Below are 19,574 nucleotides of genomic sequence, written 5' to 3'. Positions count from 1 at the left end.
TCAATCCGGACTTGTCCCAGTTAAAGACAGAAACGAGACCACAATTAGTAAATATTCGATTAGCTTCTGTTTCGGATCAGAATTAAAATTTCGTTTCACCGGCCAACGAAATTTTAATTCTGATCCGGAACAGAAGCTAATCAAATATTTACATGCGATTCGTGAATTTGGCCTCCTTCTTTTTTTTCTCTGATTTTATTTAGTTTTTTAGCAGAATTAAAAAAATGTTAATAATCCCAAAAGGAATAGCGACTTTTGGAAGGATCTAACTTGAACTGGAAACTTTAAAAATTACAGTCCACTGATTTTTTATGTCCTTGAAAGTTTTAACTCCGAGCCTGAAGTGTGGAAAGTTATGTCTTTCTTCTGTACTCATCTCTGAAAACTGGAATATTTTGATAAAGCTATGAAAAAGTTAGAAATCTAATCATTTGTTGGAGTTAAGTTTTTTGCTTTTATTGAGTCATAAAACCTCTGAAGTTCGTGGAGTAAATATCATACATTAAAATGATTAGTGCTATATTCGAGAATAATTGTTGTTAGCCACATTGTTGTGGCTAAAAAAAAAAAACGTTTTCCCGTAATATTCCCTTTGTTCGTCCAGTATTTTGGTATGTTGCTGTAAAACAATGGCTATGGGATAATATTGGATGAAACGGAGAAGCAAATTTCTCCTATACTTAGATATTGCTGATGATTTCAGCCTCCTAGATGAGAATGTTAACAAAACGAATGAATTTTTGAAGGTTTTGAGGGTTCAGGGTGTAAGAATAGGTTTGAGAATTAATGCTAAGAAGACTAAGACGCTCAGACTGGGAATAAGGTGAATAGGTGATGTTGCGTAACGAGAAGATCGATCACGTGGACAGCTTCACTTACCTACGCAGTAAAGGCGATGGGTGCTAAGCCCAGGGCGTTTTTTCAAAGTTGAAAAAAGTTTGGGATAATAGGCAAATAAGTCTGCGAACCAAGATTAGAATATTGGGAGCTGCAGTGATGACACTGGTCAAGTATCGCTTAAAACTGTAAGCGCTTGAAAAGACCGTGGAGGATTTGTTATATGTTTTTCAGAGAAATTGCCCACCGTCAGTGAGTTTACTTATTTGTTTATTTTAAACGCTAGTTTGCCGGCCGATGAAACCAAATTTTTGATCCTGATCCGAAGCAGAAGCAAACAGAATATTTGCATGAGATTCGTGAAACTCGGCCTTATTCTGTTTTTTTTTTCTCTCTCTCTAAGTGTATTTAGTTCTTTAGCAGAATTTATAATTCATACTTTCTAGGAGAAAACCAAAACTCCGATTGTACCTAAATAAGTAGAACACTAAAAGAGCTTGAATATATAAAAGACCTTGTCAAATGGATGTGTAATGCAACCATTAGTTATAGAATGTAAGTAGAGCCAGAAATACAATTTTACTTGAAGACGTAAAATACTAAAACGCTTTGAAGACGTAAAATACCTTGAAGACGTAAAATACTAAAACGCTTTGAAGACATAAAATACCTTTTCAAATGGATGTGTAGTTCAACTACTTACCGTAAAACGTACTTAGATCAAGGAATTGAATTTGACTTGAATATGTAAAGTATTAGAACGCCTTTTATAAATGAAATGTTTTTTCAAATATATCTGTAGTTCAATCATCTGTAGCTAAGAAACAATATTAAAACGCCTTGAAGACACGGGATATCTTTTCAAATGCATATCTAGTTCAACCGCTTATTCTAGAAAGTATAAAGAACCAGAAATTCAATCATACTCTAAGACGTAAAATATTAATTTAGACTAATATCGTAAACATCGTAAGAATTTCGATATATGGGGGACAAGAGCCCGAGACCTCCCTTGCCCTGTCCTAATTTCCTGTATCTTTTATCTATTATGGAGCCTTTGTCAACCACGCAAGTGGGACATCGATTAGATCGAGACTCGATGTGTGGCCTGATTCAAGTTTTGTAGTTTAGCACTGTTCTACAATTTATCCATTAGACTTGAAGAGAATTAAGTTATCTCAAAAGGAATAATGAGTTTTGGAGGAACCAAACTTGAACTATGAACTTTGAAAATTATCATACGCTGATCTCTAAAGTCCTTGAAAGTTTTCACTTTTAACCTGAAGTATGTGAAGTTATGTATCTCTGTTCTGTAATTGTCTTACAGTATTGAAAATGAAATTTTTTAATTAAGCTTTGAAAAAGTTGAAGTTTAATCATTTGTTGGGGTGAATTTTTTTTGTTTTAATGAGTCATTAAGGGTCATTAAATTGCTGACAGGTTTGGAGTAAAGAACCAAATTCCTTTGTGTATTCTAAAAGTATGAGATGCATTTTCGGAGAATGCGTAGTTTTGCTGCTTCATGCAGAAAGGGAATATGCCCAGATGTCGAATGAAGCATTAAGATATTTATTCCGTGGACCATCAAAATGAAAGTTATTAGATATTTTTTCCATCATTTTTTAGTTTATTTAGTTGTTGTTTGTTCATGTGTTTTTTAAATGGCTAGCCGTTTTACTGCACGCCAGCAAAAACTTAGGTTTTTTCATTAGTTCAGTAGTTGTAAATTGTGAAGTGTTATAATCGTGTTTTTTTAATTAAGTAAAGTAAGTAAGTAAATTCCCTAGAAGAAAGTACTAGAAGGCCCTTGGCCCTCTCTTTTCAACAGAAAGGAGAACCTAAGTTGGCCTGTGGCCCCTCCGTCGTCTTTTAACTTCCGACCCTGTTACTGAGAGGTAGGCAAGTTGTATCTCTTAGAATCAGAATTATGGAAAGATTTTCAATATACATGGCTAGATGACCGAAGTTGGCTGGCTAGCAATCCAACATCGTCCTCCAGTCCCCCTCCACCGCCATCTTTTTAGGTAATAAAGAATGGTGCTTTGTTTGAATCGGAATAATATGCAGATTTAATCTGTGTTATTTGAGGCACAAAGTGGAGGTGCAGCACCTCCAAGGTTATTTTATTGATTTGGGTTGGGTTTGGGTTTTATTGATTTTATTAGTATTTAGGTTGTCTCGTAGATGTTGGAGTTCAGGACATGTTCCCATTTGTAGGTAGAAATTTAATCAAATAAAATTGTAAAAACTACTCCAAAGATTGCCAAATTACCAATCTTCATGGTTTGGGAGGGGGAATGGTTGCATCAAGTCTGCTTCTATTCCAGTGGTTGCCAATTCAATCTGTCCTCTTCCCCCGTTTTTGGAAAATTACTGAGTGCACTTATAATTAATTCTTATTAGCAATTATACAGAAAGATATAAGTATTAATATTTTTATCTTTATCGTAAAATATAGTAAAGAAATGTGTAAATTTGTAACGTTGATGTTTCAAATTAAGAAACTCTTTATTGAACTTAAAATAGAAAGATAATACAAAAAAAGTTCAAGCATTCGAAATTATCTTATTGAGAAGAATGATGAGCTGCTAAGAAAGGTGTGCCGTTGACAATATAGTAATCCCTGGCCCTATTTCCATCACCGGTAATCTTATATCACTGCGATTCACTATTTGCAATGAATCTGTAATGTACTTATTTGTAATCTCTACCGTAGTCCACGTTCTGCAATATATAACATTTTGAAAAATTAAAAACTAAACTAGTAAATATTTTTTTTCATGTTTGAAAAACAAACAAGTATATTTTCATGCAAGCAAATTTTTTTCCTTGATTCGACTTTAATTAAAGGGGGGTGGCATTCTTTTTTTTTATGGATTCTTTATATTATGTCAAGTTCACTAGCTGAAGCGAGGGAAATGACCTGAAAATATTTTATTTAATGCTTCAACATTTAATTATCTAGGTGGTCAAAATCTTAAAATAATTTGAACTTAAATAAAGGTGATAGGGCTTTTGACAGGGTGATCACCCTTATATGCAGTAGCGGGGCCATTGAATTTTGTTATTCCATGCCTTCCAATACTAATTGCGTATTTCACGGACAATACCGTGTATATGCTTCTTTTTTTGTAGAACCTACTAACTTATGTAGCCTTATATTTTAGCCTATTTAAAATGCTTTCGAATAGGTCAATTTTAGAGCTAAAAACTTATGCACACAAAATTTGCGTCATTTTCTCAGTGAATTTTGATATGCAAGGACTTAAAGGGGCTGGCCTTTGATGGTCTATGAGTCGCTATGAAGGTGTCTTATTGGCTCCTAAAGCTCCTGTCTCTAAAGTTAGTCCCTAGGCCAATGAGTCTCTTTAAAGTAAGTCCGCAGCCAGCACTTACTTTTTATAATATATTTAATAATCTAAAGATAAATATGGAGCCATCTGTATTTTCTTATAGATTTCTTGAAGAACCTGGAACATACAGGACTTGTTTGGGGGTGGGGCAACTTACGAAAACCGCAAAGCAGACTATATTTATGGGCAATGTTAAAAATTATTGAACATGTCATATAACCTCGATTTGTTATGAGGGGGGAGATATGGAATCTCCTTCCTCCTATTTTGTTCGTTCCAGTGGTAAACAGCTATTATTTATTAAGGAGCGTTTTTCAACTATGCACGCTGAACATCGGTTAATTCAGGACTCGTTGCGGTGCCAGATTCAAGACTTGGAGGTCGAAATATCCGCCTTGAAAGCCTCAAAAATTTCCGAAGTTGAAGTTGAATCCAGGCCAGAAGTAATAGTACCAGTTCCTTCGTTGATAGAAAGAGGTCAAGGGGAGGTAAGTCAATTTCTTCTGAACCTTTAATATAGCGCAAAATACCTGCTTAAACCCTCCTTAAAGCCGCCCTTTTCGTATTCTTGTGAGAGTGACCAGGGACCTCAAATTTTCCTAAAAATGACCCTAAAAGACTCTTAAAAGTAAATGGAGGCCTTGTAGACACAGGAGATTTTCCCCTTTCTGTGGCACATATTTCATGAATTTTTAGTCCATTGGGAAATTTTTGTGTATCTAGGTCCTTAATTGTCTATTAATTGATGGACTACAACTCATTTGGACCTTTCATTAGCGTTGCAGTATTCTCCCCTGCTCTCCCTCTCCTCAAGATGGTATTTCAATAGGTTACCTAGAAATAGGATATTGATTACTAAATTATTATATTTTGAAAGTGTTTTATTTACTGCTACTCTTATTTTGTGACTTTTTTCAATTTTTATTCTTTGAGGCTACCTCAGTAATAAATTATATATCTTTGGCTAAAAAGGCATTATAAAGAGTTACGTAAAAGTAAAGTGAAAGATAAAAAAAAAATCAAAAATAAAAGTAAAAATCTGCCACTATTACTAACAATTCGCCACAGCACCAAGCCGCCTAATGTCGACGCAGCTAAGCATGCTCCTTCATCGCAATCTGTTCAAATCCTCCCTCTTTACACCCTCCCAAGAAGTCCCTTTTCCCTTAAACTTTTCCTTGTGACATCCTCCCAGCCCATTTAAGGATGACCTGCTTTTGTTTGGCCCTAGAAGGTTGGCCGACAAGGACGATCTTTGGCAATCTCTTAGAAAATAAAATAAAGGAAACAAAATTAAAGAAAATAAAAGTAAAGTATCACTTACGTAAAAGTAGAATTGCAGGATACATAATGCTATCTTAGAGTAGATTTATAGATTTAACCATTTTAAAATCACAATTTTCAAAAGTTTTTGAAATATTCTAAAAATCAAAATTTAAGATTTCCAAAATTTTCAAGGAATTTTATTTCCAATGCTGGTGAAAGAGCCTTTAGTACCTTTGAATTTGCTAAAGCCTTTTGTTTTTTTTTTCAAACGTCCCCTGACTTTGCTCGAGTGGCACTGGGGTCCGCAAATGGTACTGGCACTGGGGTCTTAAATTCTTGATGATGAAAGGTGGCTTTGCAGTTAACGCTGCTTTCTCCTGTAAACCACGGCGGAAACGCTCATTTCTACCATGAAAAAAATCTGTATTTTTTAAAATCTAGGGGAGGTAATTTTGTTGTTTTTTCATGTTTTTTTTTTAAGTGAAAACACAAAAAAGGTATATTTCAATGAAAATCCAAAAAAAGTATTTTTGAAATCTAGCGGGAGAGGGGAACAGTCTCTCTCACTGCCACCCAATTGTCACCCCTATTTTGATCGCCACACCTGCATATTAGGTGATTTTGCTACCTCTTATGGCAATCTATTTCATTCTTCAGTAACCCTATAAACAAATTAGTGCCTTCATAATTAAACAGTTAAATGTCTAATTAAACAGTTAAATGTCTATAATTATACACTTGCAACAGGCAAAACTTGAAAAGCACATTTGCAAACAGACACACACACGTATATACATGTATATATACATGTATATATATATATATATATATATATATATATATATATATATATATATATATATATATATATATATATATATATATATATATATATATATATATATATATATATATATATATATATATATATATATATATATATATATATATATATATATATATATATATATATATATATATATATATATATATATATATATAGACAGCGGTGGTCAAAGACTTCAAAATCATGGAGATGAAGCGCCTTCAGTGGCCAAGTTTCGACTGCATAGAAGAAAACAGATCTAACAGCCACTTTATAGACAGAAAGTTTTTTCTTCATGCTGATCTCCCGCCGGATCTACAAATGGCGGCGGAGTTGTGAGAAGATGGCTTGGGCTTTGTTGATTCTGTTCTGTATGTCAAGGTCCCAGCCTCCACAAGAGTCTATTATTGAGCCAAGATAGGTGAAGCTGTCAACTTTTTCTAATTCTTGTCCGTAAAGCACAAGCAGATAATCCGACTGCATGTTTAGGTCCATGACTTTAGTTTTGGCCGTGTTGATTTTCATACCCAGTAGCTGAGAGAAATGTCTTATTTCATTTAACATTGCTTGGGCAGTTGCTGGATCAGCAGCAAGAGCGTTGATGTCATCCGCGTAGTCCAGGTCAGACACGTTAATGCCCAATCCCTTCTTGCTAACATAGAGATCCCTTCTTGCTTGCTTCTAGAGAGTGCACTCTCTAGAATTCAGTCTATACATTAGTTAAACAACACAGGGGACAATATGCACCCCTGTTTTACAGCACTTTCAACAATAAAGGGCTCAGTTTCTTCTCCCAGCACTCTTACTGTCGATTGCAATGCTTATAGTAGGCCTTTAACAGCTCCATGAATTCAACCGGCATACCATCCTCCAACATGATTCGCCAAAGGGTATCGCGAGTTAGAGAGTCGAAAGCAGCCACAAATAAAAGGAACATGTTGATTATAGGGAGTTTGTAGCGTTTGCATTGCTGGAGAATAATGTGAAGAGTGAAGCCCTGGTCAGTGCAACATCTTCCTTTCCGATATCCGCATTGATTTTCGCGTGTCCGCTCATCCCTTGCTTCCTCGAACCGTTTAAGCAAAATCATATATATATATATATATATATATATATATATATATATATATATATATATATATATATATATATATATATAGATATATAGATATATAGATATATAGATATATATATATATATATATATATATATATATATATATATATATATATATATATATATATATATATATATATATATATATATATATATATATATATATATATATATATATATATATATATATATATATATATATATATATATATATATATATATGAATGAATTTTATTAATAACCTGTCTTACAATAAACAGAAAAAGACAGAGCACAAACTAGAAAAGAAAGAAACAGCAAAAACTGGCAAGAAAAACAAATACAAACAGAAAGAACTACATAATAACATAACTATTTGAGAAGGTGGGCCCCCTCGTGATCCAGAAGCTCCAGTTTTTTCACTTTATTCTGAATAACCTCCTCCACGGCCCTCAGAAAGTGAACAATTCCATATTTTGCAACAGTATGCCGGTTTGTAACAAAAGACAGCGCTTGAAGTAGATATCGAGGCTGCTAGAAAAATCTCAACCTAATGCCTTTCCTGTTTCGATAACTCAGGAACTTCCAAAAAGGTGACACGTACAAGACATGAGGCAAAGCAACTGCATTATAAACACGAGCCAAATATTTATGGCTTGAATTGCGACGGCTAGTGACAACACCCGCATAGGCAATGCACACTTTTTTAGAAAGGTGTTCAATAAGCAAAGACAGGGTCCCTTGAAGATTACGACCAATGGGCAGGCCAAGGTATGTAATGTGACTCGACGGTGTTATAGTAATTACACCAATCCTGACAGTAGCATTTTCTTCAGGGCAATTAAAAAAAAAAACAGCAGACTTTTTCTAAATTAAAGTGAAAATCAATATCAGCATAACATGCTGCAAGATGCAGAAAGATAATTTGCAATAAATAAACCCGTAGAGACAGGTCCAAAAGATCATCTACACAACCCAGAAGCAAAAAATGAACGTTCTTCTACATGTAACTTGGATAGACAACCTGTTTTGTATCATTATCACTGTTATTATACAAAGTAGGAGACGTTATAGCCCCTTGCTTAATTCTCTTATGTACGGATATCTCCCCACTATAGCTCACCATCTTGCAAACGAAAACGAAGCTTGAGGTTCCTATACATATCACGTAGTGACCTTACAATAGAATAACGCACGCCTTGATTACACAGCTCAACCAAAATCTGGGCATGAATCCCAGAGTCAAAAGCTCTCCTGACATCATACTGACATCAGATCAAAGTTTCTCGCGAGAGATGAGAATCAAGTAATATTTTAGCAAGAAGATAAAGTACACGGGTGTACCTGAAGTCTTTTCGAAAACCAAACTGATGTCGAGAGATGTCACACTTATCATAAATCTCATCATACACAACAATCTCGAATAGTTTACAAAATACTGAAGATATCGTTACTGGCCGATACTAAGAAGGCTGTTTGGCTGGCTTCCTCCTCCTTAATATCGGGATAACCACACCCAGACTAAAGCAACTCGGGACTATCCCTTGTGTCAAAATCATCTGAAACAGGATGGGCAATATGATGGTAAAGAACATAACCTCCTAAAGAAATATGTAGAGCACAAATATTATCGCAGCCTTTTGAGTATACCTTTTTCAGCTTTTTAACGGCCTGGCAAATTGTGACCGGTGACACTGAGAAATCGTTGAAGGTGTCGGTAAGCATAGAAGCCAGCTCATTCTCGTAATAAGACTGCAGAACTGGATCAGGCGCTTTGAACTCGGACTCGAAGTAAGCACTCCACTGATTAGCAGAAATATTAGACGTAGGCTTAGCTTCTTCAATCTTAGACCGAAGCGACCAAATAAGGTTCGGATTCCTATTGAGCTTTTGCGCAAAATTTTCTTTGAGGGTTGCACGGTGGGCAACTAACGCTTCATTGAAGTTTCCTTTAGTATGGGTTCGAATTTCGTTCTCTACTCCACTTCTTGGCTTCCCGCTATCATGTCAAACTTTCAGCTACAGCTTCGCCGACGCACAAGTCGCCGCTTGCTCCTGATTTCTAGACCACCGTTTAACCTGTGATATATTATGGATGCGCTTCACAGGAACTGCTACACTCTCTGCGATACTCAGAGCATGCGATATTTCTGCACAGTACATGTTTATCTGCAGACGTATTTCACTTTCACTGCAATACGAGTTTGCATTTCTCTGCAATAGATGGAAGGGAACTTCTATTTTACTCAGGATATCACCAGAAGTAGCCGCAAAGAGAACATTCGACACTTGTTTCCAGTGACTCTATGCTCTCCATTGATATTTGCATGGACCTAACAACGTTGGACAGTCCAGTATTATTGACAATGACAAAGGCAAATGGTCAGAGTATGAACCATCAGCTGCAACTTTTACTTCGTCACTCACCGGGAAGTTCGTTAACACATGGTCAAGATTTGAGACGGTGTTGACAACACTGATAAATATGTAAGTTTTGTCCTTATCAACGACATTTAACTGATCAGGAAGGGAACCTATAACGATTTGAGTCCTTTCAGATTCGGTATTAAGTAGGTCACAGTTGAAGTCCCCTATTAATAGAACTTTTGTATTCCGAGGAATTCGAGCCTTGACGAAACGGCTTAGCTGAGTACTTGTAGCCGTGAACTTGCTTTCCGAGAGGCTAGATCTATAATTAGTTAGAATATAGATGTTTATTATCACAGTATCGCGCAATTTAACAGCGAGGAAATCTTTACTTGATGCTAAACGTTCAGCCTGAAGAGAATGTCTCACCACAGTGGCTAAACCACCAGATGCCCGATCTCCGGATTTCACACGTGCAGCTGGCCGAATAAAACACTGGAGTGAACTTGAGAACTTGAGCAGGTTAGTATTGTCCTCGGAAAGCAGATGCTCTTGTATACAAATTACTTCATTTGTTAGGCTCATAGTATCAAGCAGAACTGTTTTCTCAAGTGCTTTCCCATTTATATTCCAAGACTGAATGCTACACATTTTGGGAGCGTGATCCATCTTTCAAGTTTTCTCTGTTATCAGGACAGGCATAGTAATAACATGTGTGCCTAGTCGAATTGCAATTCAGGCACCGAGTAGGATTTTGACAAGGGTTCTCAGGGGAGCTTTTGTGGCCAGTATCTCCACAGCGGCTACAAGTTTTAGCTTACTTACAGTCCGCCGCTATGCGTCCCACATGGTGACACCGATAACACCTTCGAGGCAAAAAGCAGAATTCTTCTAGACGGAATAGTTCGAAACCAATTTTAATCGGGTTCGTTAAGGCAGCTGGCAAAGCACTTTTAGAGGGGTAATACATTTTAAACGCTTGCGAATTGCCACACTTGATTGCTTTTTCACAGTCTTTTGACAGACTTTTCAGAAGGTCCTCCGTCACGTTGCTGGGGAGACGTTTCACTATACCGATGAACTGGGAATTAACAAGTCGATTGTCAATTTTATGGCTACTTTTGAGGGCAGCCGAGACTTTTTCTGCGGCCTGCTTCGAAGAGACTGACAGTTGCCATTCCTTATTTATCTGCCTCAGCACTGCATCCGCTAATGTTGTATCATCCTGTGCCAAGATTGTTATAAATCCTTACGCTTTCCTGGATCGTCTAACTTAGGAGGCATATTTTTAACGACAAACCGAGAATAGCTGTTTTTCCACATTTGGCAATTTAGAGACTGATGAGGAGGTTGTAGGCTGATTCTTGGAATTAGCAATAATTTTCAAACCATAGTTCAGAGTATCTAACTTGCGGGAAAACTGTTACAGCTCACTGTCCATTTTTCTCGTCATTTCGCTCACTTTGGTAGTAATACAGACTACAAGTTCGTCACCACAGGTGGGAACAGACTCCGGTTCGAGAATATCGATAGTTGGAAGCTCTTTACCGTCCTTTGAACAGTGCCATATGGCTTTTACGGTATCCTTCAAGTTATCACAGTTTTTTTGCATTCGCTCAATCGTTCTTCATATCTGAGTTCAACCTCATAGTAAGTCCATATAAGTTTTTTTGGATTCCATAATACTGGCATGCTCCAAAAACTCTATTCCTTTGTTAACAAAAGTATCAGTCTTAATACCCTTCGTCATGCATCTAGAAACAAAGTTTAAAACTGTATTCAATACCAGCACGGTTTTCATTTCGATAATCTAGATTAAGTCCAAAACACATTCACCAAATTCTTTGATAATTAATAATATCGAATTCTAGGCAGATATTTAAGGGCTGAATTATATATTCAATATTTTTCTGGTGGTTACCTTGCGAGAAAAGTAAGTGAAGCGTTGAAGGCTGTCTACCTTGTCCCCGCAATTTAAGGGGCGAGCCCAGCGGGTACCACGGCTCTTGCTAACAACTCTCCACCCCCCTCTGCTTACTTTTCTTTCTCCATCTCAATTGTAGCGTAAATACCTCTAAATATCAGATGTCCTATTTATTTAAAATCACACTGCTTGATGGCTAACCTCCAATATTATCAGTGAAAAAATTTCAAATTCATACCACTTTTACAAAATATAAATAAATGTCCAGAAACTAGGTTAGTAGATTAAGCAAAGGTTTTTTCATAGGTCAGGAATTATAATCCTTTGACAAATATTGCGAAATCCAATAGCTTCACTGGGATTATAATTCATTGAAAAAGCTTACTGGTTTGATAATGATAATAAAATATCCAATTTTTTGACAGATACATTCACTATGAACTCTGAATCAATACTGATTCAGAGTATATAATGCATTAAAAAATATTCGTGTGTCGTATGTTAAGATATCTCCAAATAGAGGGCGTTATAACCGTCAGGGTCTAGCTCGGCTTTATAATAGTTTTTGCTCTCCAGGAGTAAATTTCCTATCTGGATTCTACCTCCTGCTGAGAAAAAAAGATTTACGAAGATTTGGAAATGGTTATTTTAGATACTGTAAATATCTAATATATTTACCCAGCCGTTTCAGAAATAGAAATATTGTATCCCGTTATGGTGTCACTGATGGTTGCGCGCGGCTGGTCAGTGTGGCTTCTAATATGATCACGAATACTTGTAATGTTGCCTCTGTCACCGACCCCCTAGTTTGCTTTTTTCATGGTGATATCAGTTTTTGTTTGTTTTCGTATTGATGATGTTATTTTTTTCTTCTGTATTTACTCCGCAGTGCCATTTCTAATGTTCATTTGTGGGGTATAAATAAATTAAATTAAATTTATATATATATATATATATATATATATATATATATATATATATATATATATATATATATATATATATATATATATATATATATATATATATATATATATATATATATATATATATATATCTCTATATATCTCTATATATATATATATATATATATATATATATATATATATATATATATATATATATATATATATATATATATATATATATATATATATATATATATATATATATATATATATATAGGTTTGCTTGCCCTCTTTGCCAAGAAGAGGAGGAGAATTTGGAGCATTGTCTGAGTCGCTGTCGAGGTGTTTTGGGGGTAAGGGAAAATTTATTTGGGAATCATAGACTGCTGCTTTCTGATGCCTTGAAAAGTACATCGTCACAATTTATTTGTCTAGTGGGAAGATATCTTGATGAGTATTTTGCAAAAAGAAGAGAGTAGTTTTTATTTTATTTATTTTTTTTTTCTTTATTATTGTGACGAGTGCTGTAATTTGTTAATCTTGCATGTTATTTGTGTACATGGCCACATTTTGGCTTGAAATACGCGTTATCTTATCTTATCTATATTATTTATATATATATATATATATATATATATATATATATATATATATATATATATATATATATATATATATATATATATATATATATATATATATATATATATATATATATATATATATATATATATATATATATATATATATATATATATATATATATATATATATATAAAAAAAAAAAAAAAAAAAAAAATATATATATATATATATATATATATATATATATATATATATATATATATATATATATATATATATATATATATATATATATATATATATATATATATATATATATATATATATATATATATATATATATTGACACTTTTATATATTAACACTTTTCGGTAAACTCATATCTATAGTTCCACTGGTTTTGCGTCTAGACTGCTAGTTTTACGTAGTGATGGATAATCAGAAAAATGCGAAAGGATCTAACTAGTTTCTGGATTGAAATTTCATTATCAATCACATGTAGACTGATAATTGATAATGTAGACTGGTAAACAATAGGCAATTCATTGCCCTTGCCCCCGAGGGCTGTTGGGTGTCAAGTCATTTCCAGAGGCTTGGCTTTTGGACCTTTGGACTAGCTTAAACAAAGTGGCTATCTAAAAACTTTGATTGGATGTCTTTGGAGCTGGTTGCCTCCCAATCACGTTCGAATCTTAAAAATGGCTCTAGAACTTTCAATTTCTAATCGAATGAGTGCCTTCTGATGTTTCTACGACAATTCCTTCATACGAAGTGGCCTGGTAAAAATAAAATTGAAGCCACACATTGAAGCCATATCGCTCTTTACTCATATGAAAAGCTAGACCACGCCTATAACCCACTGGAAAAAGTTTTGCAGGCCAATAAGGACTGTTATCCATGTATGCAATTGAATTATTAAAAAAAAAACAAGTTTTCAACTCAAAAGTAATGAGCAACATTGAAATTTAAAACGAACCGAAATTATTCCGTATATGCTTATTCTGGTGGCGTAATTTTCATTTAGATTGCTTGACTTTTTGGGAATGTATCCCCCTTTTTCGAAAATTGGGCGAATTTCCTTAGGTCCATAGCTTTAAGTTTAATTTAAACATAATGAGCTTTATATATTTGGAATCAGCATTAAAAACCAGTTCTTTTGATTTATTAATTTTTATTAAAATTCAATTTTTAGAGGTCTGGGCACTATTTAACCGAGTCACTCCTTACTTACAGTTCGTTCCCACGAACTGTTTGATCAAGGGTTCTCAAGCCGCCTAATAGTCTAACGTTGGTTTCTTTAAGTCAGTTTATAGCACTCTCAAGTTGATTGACTTAGCAGTTACTCTTGTGGATTTTTTTTTTTTTTGGGGGGGGGGGGTCGAATTTGTCAAAGTAGACAAAAAATAAGCAAGAAAAAAAAAAGACTAATTGTATTATAAGACACAATCCTGGTATTCTCTCTGCCTTCAAAACTGGTTATAGAGATTATCAGTTGTTCTTACTCTGATCAAATTTATTTCACGTCCCTTTTGATTTGTTACTAAGAGAAATGCTCATTTATCTGTTATTTTAACTCGCTATATATCGTGTTTCTCAAAACGTTTTTACTATATCGAATTACGTAAATGATGAAGTTAAAGATCGATTGTTCTTTAGCAAGTTAAGAATCTCTTCGCTGCCCTGTTTGTTTTACTAAATCGTTTGGAATTTTGCCAGTATTTTGTCCTTAAATAAAAAGGTTAGAGGAACAAACTTTCGTGAACTATAAAGTTTATTATTGCGGCTTTTCTTCTGTTGTTTTTCCGATTTTGTTTTGATGAATTTTAGCTAACGTTAATTGGATTTTTCTTATTCCGCTCGATGTGGGTGTACAGGGACTGTTGAATAACCTTGTTATTATTATTTATTAATAACCTTGAATAACCTTGAATAACCTTGCATGTACATTAATAGTGGGTAGATGTATGTGTAAATATTTGGAATATAATGGGCAAGGGGATTAAAGGCTATATCCTAGAAGCTAGACCAACAAGATATCTTGGAAAAAACGTCGGTGTCTAAGGTAGACTGTTTGGTAAATTTGTAGTTTTCAACATAATTTAGCTAGAATGAAGGTGAATACATTACTTGAAGCCTTTTTTTATGCTCTTTCATAATTCTGTAATTGCTTCTGGGGGACATTTCGTTTTGAGCCCTTAAAGTGGCTAAAAGGGCTCAAAAGAGCCCATAGTAACCAAAAGTTTAAAAATGTGTTTCTAAATAAACTGGCTAGATAGAACAATTTGCTACATGTAGCTGATTTAGGAAAGGCAATTTTTATTTTCATTAGTCTTAATAGTAAAATGTTATTATGAAAATAAATTTGCTGTGATTTTTTAAAATACCCTGAAACTTAAAAAATGACGATAGTCAGGCTGGGATGTCATTTTCGAGGGGTTTTGGGCTCTTTTTGAAAACTAGTTTAGGTTAGGTTTTAGCCCCTTTAAGGCTTGAAATGAAATTTTCTCCAGAAACGATTGTTGAATAACGAAAGAGTATAAAAACGGCTTCTAAATGGCAGCCGTAAATGGGTACCTGGAGAAATCTGGGAAGGCAAACAGGAAGGGTGTGCAAAAGCACAGGATGGTTGGCCCCCAACCCTCCATTGCACTTCCTGGCTGAAGGGCCAAGAAACGGAGATCAGCACCGCCGGTAGGGACTGTAAAGTCCAATGGCGTATTCTTTACCTTTACCTTTTATAAAAACGGCATCAAGTGATGTATTTCCTTTCATCTTAGCTAAATTATGCTGAAAACTGCAAATTTACCTATTATTTTAGATTGATCATTCCCTAGCCATTAATTTGGCTCTTTAATTGCTGAATCTAACTTGTGTTCTATAAACAATAAAGAGGATAAAGCAATGGAAACTTTGGAGACATAGGAGAAAGAAAACTGTAGGAATTGTTGAAGAAGAATTTTTAGAATAAAACTAATTTACAATTTCCGCTCTATATGTCTAAAAGTCGTCCTCAGCAAAACAAGTAAATGTAGAATAAAGATAAAATTCAACTTACGATAAAAAAAAACGAGAAAACTAAAATAAAACCATCAATAAAACAGTCCCGACCTCATTACTTTAAACAGCTTCAGATAGGATTAACTTAGCTGATCTAGCCCTAAAGGATAAGGTAATGAGGAACTTCGGTACAAGCCCCAGTTCTAGGGCTGTTAAGAAGGAAACATGTTAAGAAAACAATTAGAGTTATGTTTATATTAACGGACTATTCAGGCAACTAAGAAAAGAACTTACCTCTATAGTCAGAATTGCATTCTGAATCCAAATTTAAAATTTATTTGTGTCGGGAATGAATATTACCCTCACTCCTATATGTACCAATTCAGGGTGTATTCCAATTCAGGGTATATATTTCCACCCAGGGGGGTGGAGTAAAGTTCATTTCTGATGCAAATGAATGTTAAATTTTGATTTGGGATGCAATTCTGACTATAAAGGTAAGTTTGAACTTTATCCTCCCCTTCTAATCTGCAAATATATACCCTGAGTTGGTATATTTAGGGGTAGGAGTAAAGTTCATTTTCGGTATAAATGAATGTTAAATTTGGATTCAGGATGCAATTCTGACTATAGAGGTAAGTTTATTTCTTAGCTACCTGAATAGTCCGTTAATATAAACATTACCCAGCAATCATTACTTCATAATATGGAGAATAACTGTATTTACCATATTTTGACTGCAGTTCCACTATACTTTACCCTCCCCCCTAATGTGCAAATAAATAGCCCAAATTGTATATTTCCCATGTGTTTTTCCGTTTCTTGATTTCGTCACCGTTCATTCAGTTTACGGGTACACGGGTTGAAACAAGAGTGACGGTGCATCACTTTTGCCATGCGTCACTGACGCACTGACGTCACTGGCAAAATTCACATTTATAAGTACCTTTCCTATTGAAATATTGTCGAAAAGGCCAAGTCGCTTAGCTTGTTAATTAGTTAGCTTAATTAGCTACGAGCTAAATAAGTTATTTTTCATTTTTTAGTGAACAGGGAAAAACAGGTATTTTGAAAATGTAGAGAGGAACCATTTTTTTTCTTTTCAATAAGAATACTAAAAACTAAATCCTGTTTGATTAGAAATCCTTTTATGTGCATGATTCCTAAGAAATGACCATATCCTAAAAAAATATTGTTCTCCATTTGATAAAGTATATTTCTCGTCAACTTTTAATTAAACGTTTCGCTTTTATTTTAATACACATGTTAAATATTCACATCTGTCCATAAACAATCATATATTCTACAATTAACTGTTAATGCAGAAACAACAACACACATTTCTGCAAAATTTGGTCATCAAATTTATCTGCGTCAATATTTGCATTTCTACGCGTAAAAAACGACAAAACCAGGAAACTGAACATTTTTTTTAAATTTTAGATAGATTTTTTATCTAAAATCCTTACTCTCAGAAATTGATTTGCAGTCCCCCCCCCCCCATCCCGCAATAAATTCCTACTACAGGGCTGATTCTCACCGCAACTCTTTAATTAGCTAAATTATTTAGTTAGCTAAATAGTAACGAACTCAAAATCAAATTTTACACCGATATGCCTTACGAACACGTCAGGGTAACAAGCTGTAACCAGCTCGTTCTAAAAGTAACCAGAACTTAGAAAAGAAAGATGTCTAACACCAATTTGTCCACCAAAAGAATTGGCTTTAATGGTGATTCCACACATGTAAAATTTAAGTTCATTGATTCATTTTCAATAAAAATTCATTAAATTTAAATAAAACTCAATTTAAATAAAACTAAATGAAAACCAAATAAGCGTTAAATAAAATTTAAATAAGATTTCAAATAAATTTCAGTGAATAGAGCCCTCTTCAGCTCAGAATACGACGAATAGTTTTATTTAGGTGAAATTTTTACTCGTCTCTTTTTCGGGGTTAAGATTCATGTTGGAATTAGTTCTGCAAGAAACAATAATTTTAGCTAAATTGAAAAAACTAAGTCCTGCTAACACCCCCTCCTTTGGGTAAAATAGCTATTGTTAGGCTAGTCTACATCAAATATATTTGTAAAAAGATATATATACCTGTCCATTGTGCCTTTTTTGGCAAAAGCAGTTCTTTTACCTTTAGCCCAATGTAAAACAAAAATAGAAAGACATAAAAAAAAAAAAAAATATTTATAATTTTAATTTTATTCTAACATGTTTCTAAATTTCTTTCTATCCAGTTTTCTATTTCCTTCGGGGATTACGTCCACAACTCTTGGGTTAATATTAAGGTTTTATGTTTACTGCGTAATTTTTAGCATGTTATTTTTCTACTTTCCTACGATTTTCATATATCAAAAAAAAAAAAAAAAAAAAAAAAAAAAAAAAAAAAATCACTATTTTTATATCAATCCATTGCTGACGTTCAACTCTCTCCACCTGCCGAATTATATTTTTGAAATTTTATATGCATGGTTTTTAGATAGAAAATACGTTTAAAACTGGTTGAAGATCGTTGGAAAAATTACCATTTCCCTGTTTTTTTTTTAGTAAGTTTAGAATCTTCCTCAAGAAAAAGTGTAAGTAATATGATCATTCTGACTTGGTGAGTGGATAGATCTGTAAATAATGAATCCATGATTATTTTTTCTTTTTGTCTCTCCCCCCAACACTTCCAAATTCAATCTGTCCCCCCAACTTCCACACCCTCCCCGCACTACTGTATCCTTTTGTGTAAGCTACAGCAGCAGGATCGTCGTAAAACCGCTTATTTCAGAGGGAACTTAACGTTCATAAATTTGGTAATTTAATTGGGAACAATATTGTGCCTTAATGAGTTTGTGGTTTAGAGTCATTGGATTTACTTTGTTTTATGGAGAGTGACAGACACCTAAAATCAAGTTCCTTTTTTTTAAGGGAAAACAGACATATTCCATTTTTGAGGAAAAAAAAGTAGCAGACAGAAAGACATATCTATTTCCTGAAAAAGATTATTGTCTTACTTTGCATTACCATGTATTACCATTGTCTTACCTGTAAAGGACCTTGCAATACCATGTCTTACCATTGTCTTGCTTGTAAAGTACCTTGCATTACCATGTCTTACCTGTGAAGTACATTGTATTGCCATACCTTACTGTTATACCATGTCTTACCATTGTCAATACCATGTCTTACCATTGTCTTACTTGTAAAGTACCTTGCATTACCACGTCTTACCTGTGAAGTACATTGCATTGCCATGCCTTACCGTTGTCTTACCTGTAAAGTACCTTGCATTACTATGTCTTACCATTGTCTTACCTGCAAAGTACCTTGCATTACTATATCTTACCATTGTATTTGTAAAGTACCTTGTATTACCATGTCTTACCATTGTCTTACCTGTAAAGTACCTTGAATTACTAT

General features: G+C 34.2%; 1 protein-coding gene across 1 annotated transcript in view; it reads left to right on the top strand.

Annotated features, from left to right (window-relative positions):
* The window catches only part of LOC148941145 (uncharacterized), a 239,910-nt gene that overhangs the window by 98,751 nt on the left and 121,585 nt on the right, over positions 1 to 19,574 (top strand). Inside the window, exon 10 of the mRNA XM_089104273.1 lies at positions 4,496 to 4,678. Within this exon, the coding sequence (XP_088960399.1) occupies positions 4,496 to 4,678 (183 nt within the window). The remainder of the gene's footprint in view (positions 1 to 4,495; positions 4,679 to 19,574) is intronic.

The sequence above is a fragment of the Artemia sp. Qi Xiang Cuo genome, chromosome 18 (assembly GCF_049724085.1).
Source record: "Artemia sp. Qi Xiang Cuo chromosome 18, ASM4972408v1, whole genome shotgun sequence".
NCBI lineage: Eukaryota > Metazoa > Arthropoda > Branchiopoda > Anostraca > Artemiidae > Artemia > Artemia sp. Qi Xiang Cuo.
The sequence above is the reverse complement of the archived record's forward strand: the minus strand, read 5'-3'. Positions and strand labels throughout refer to the sequence as shown.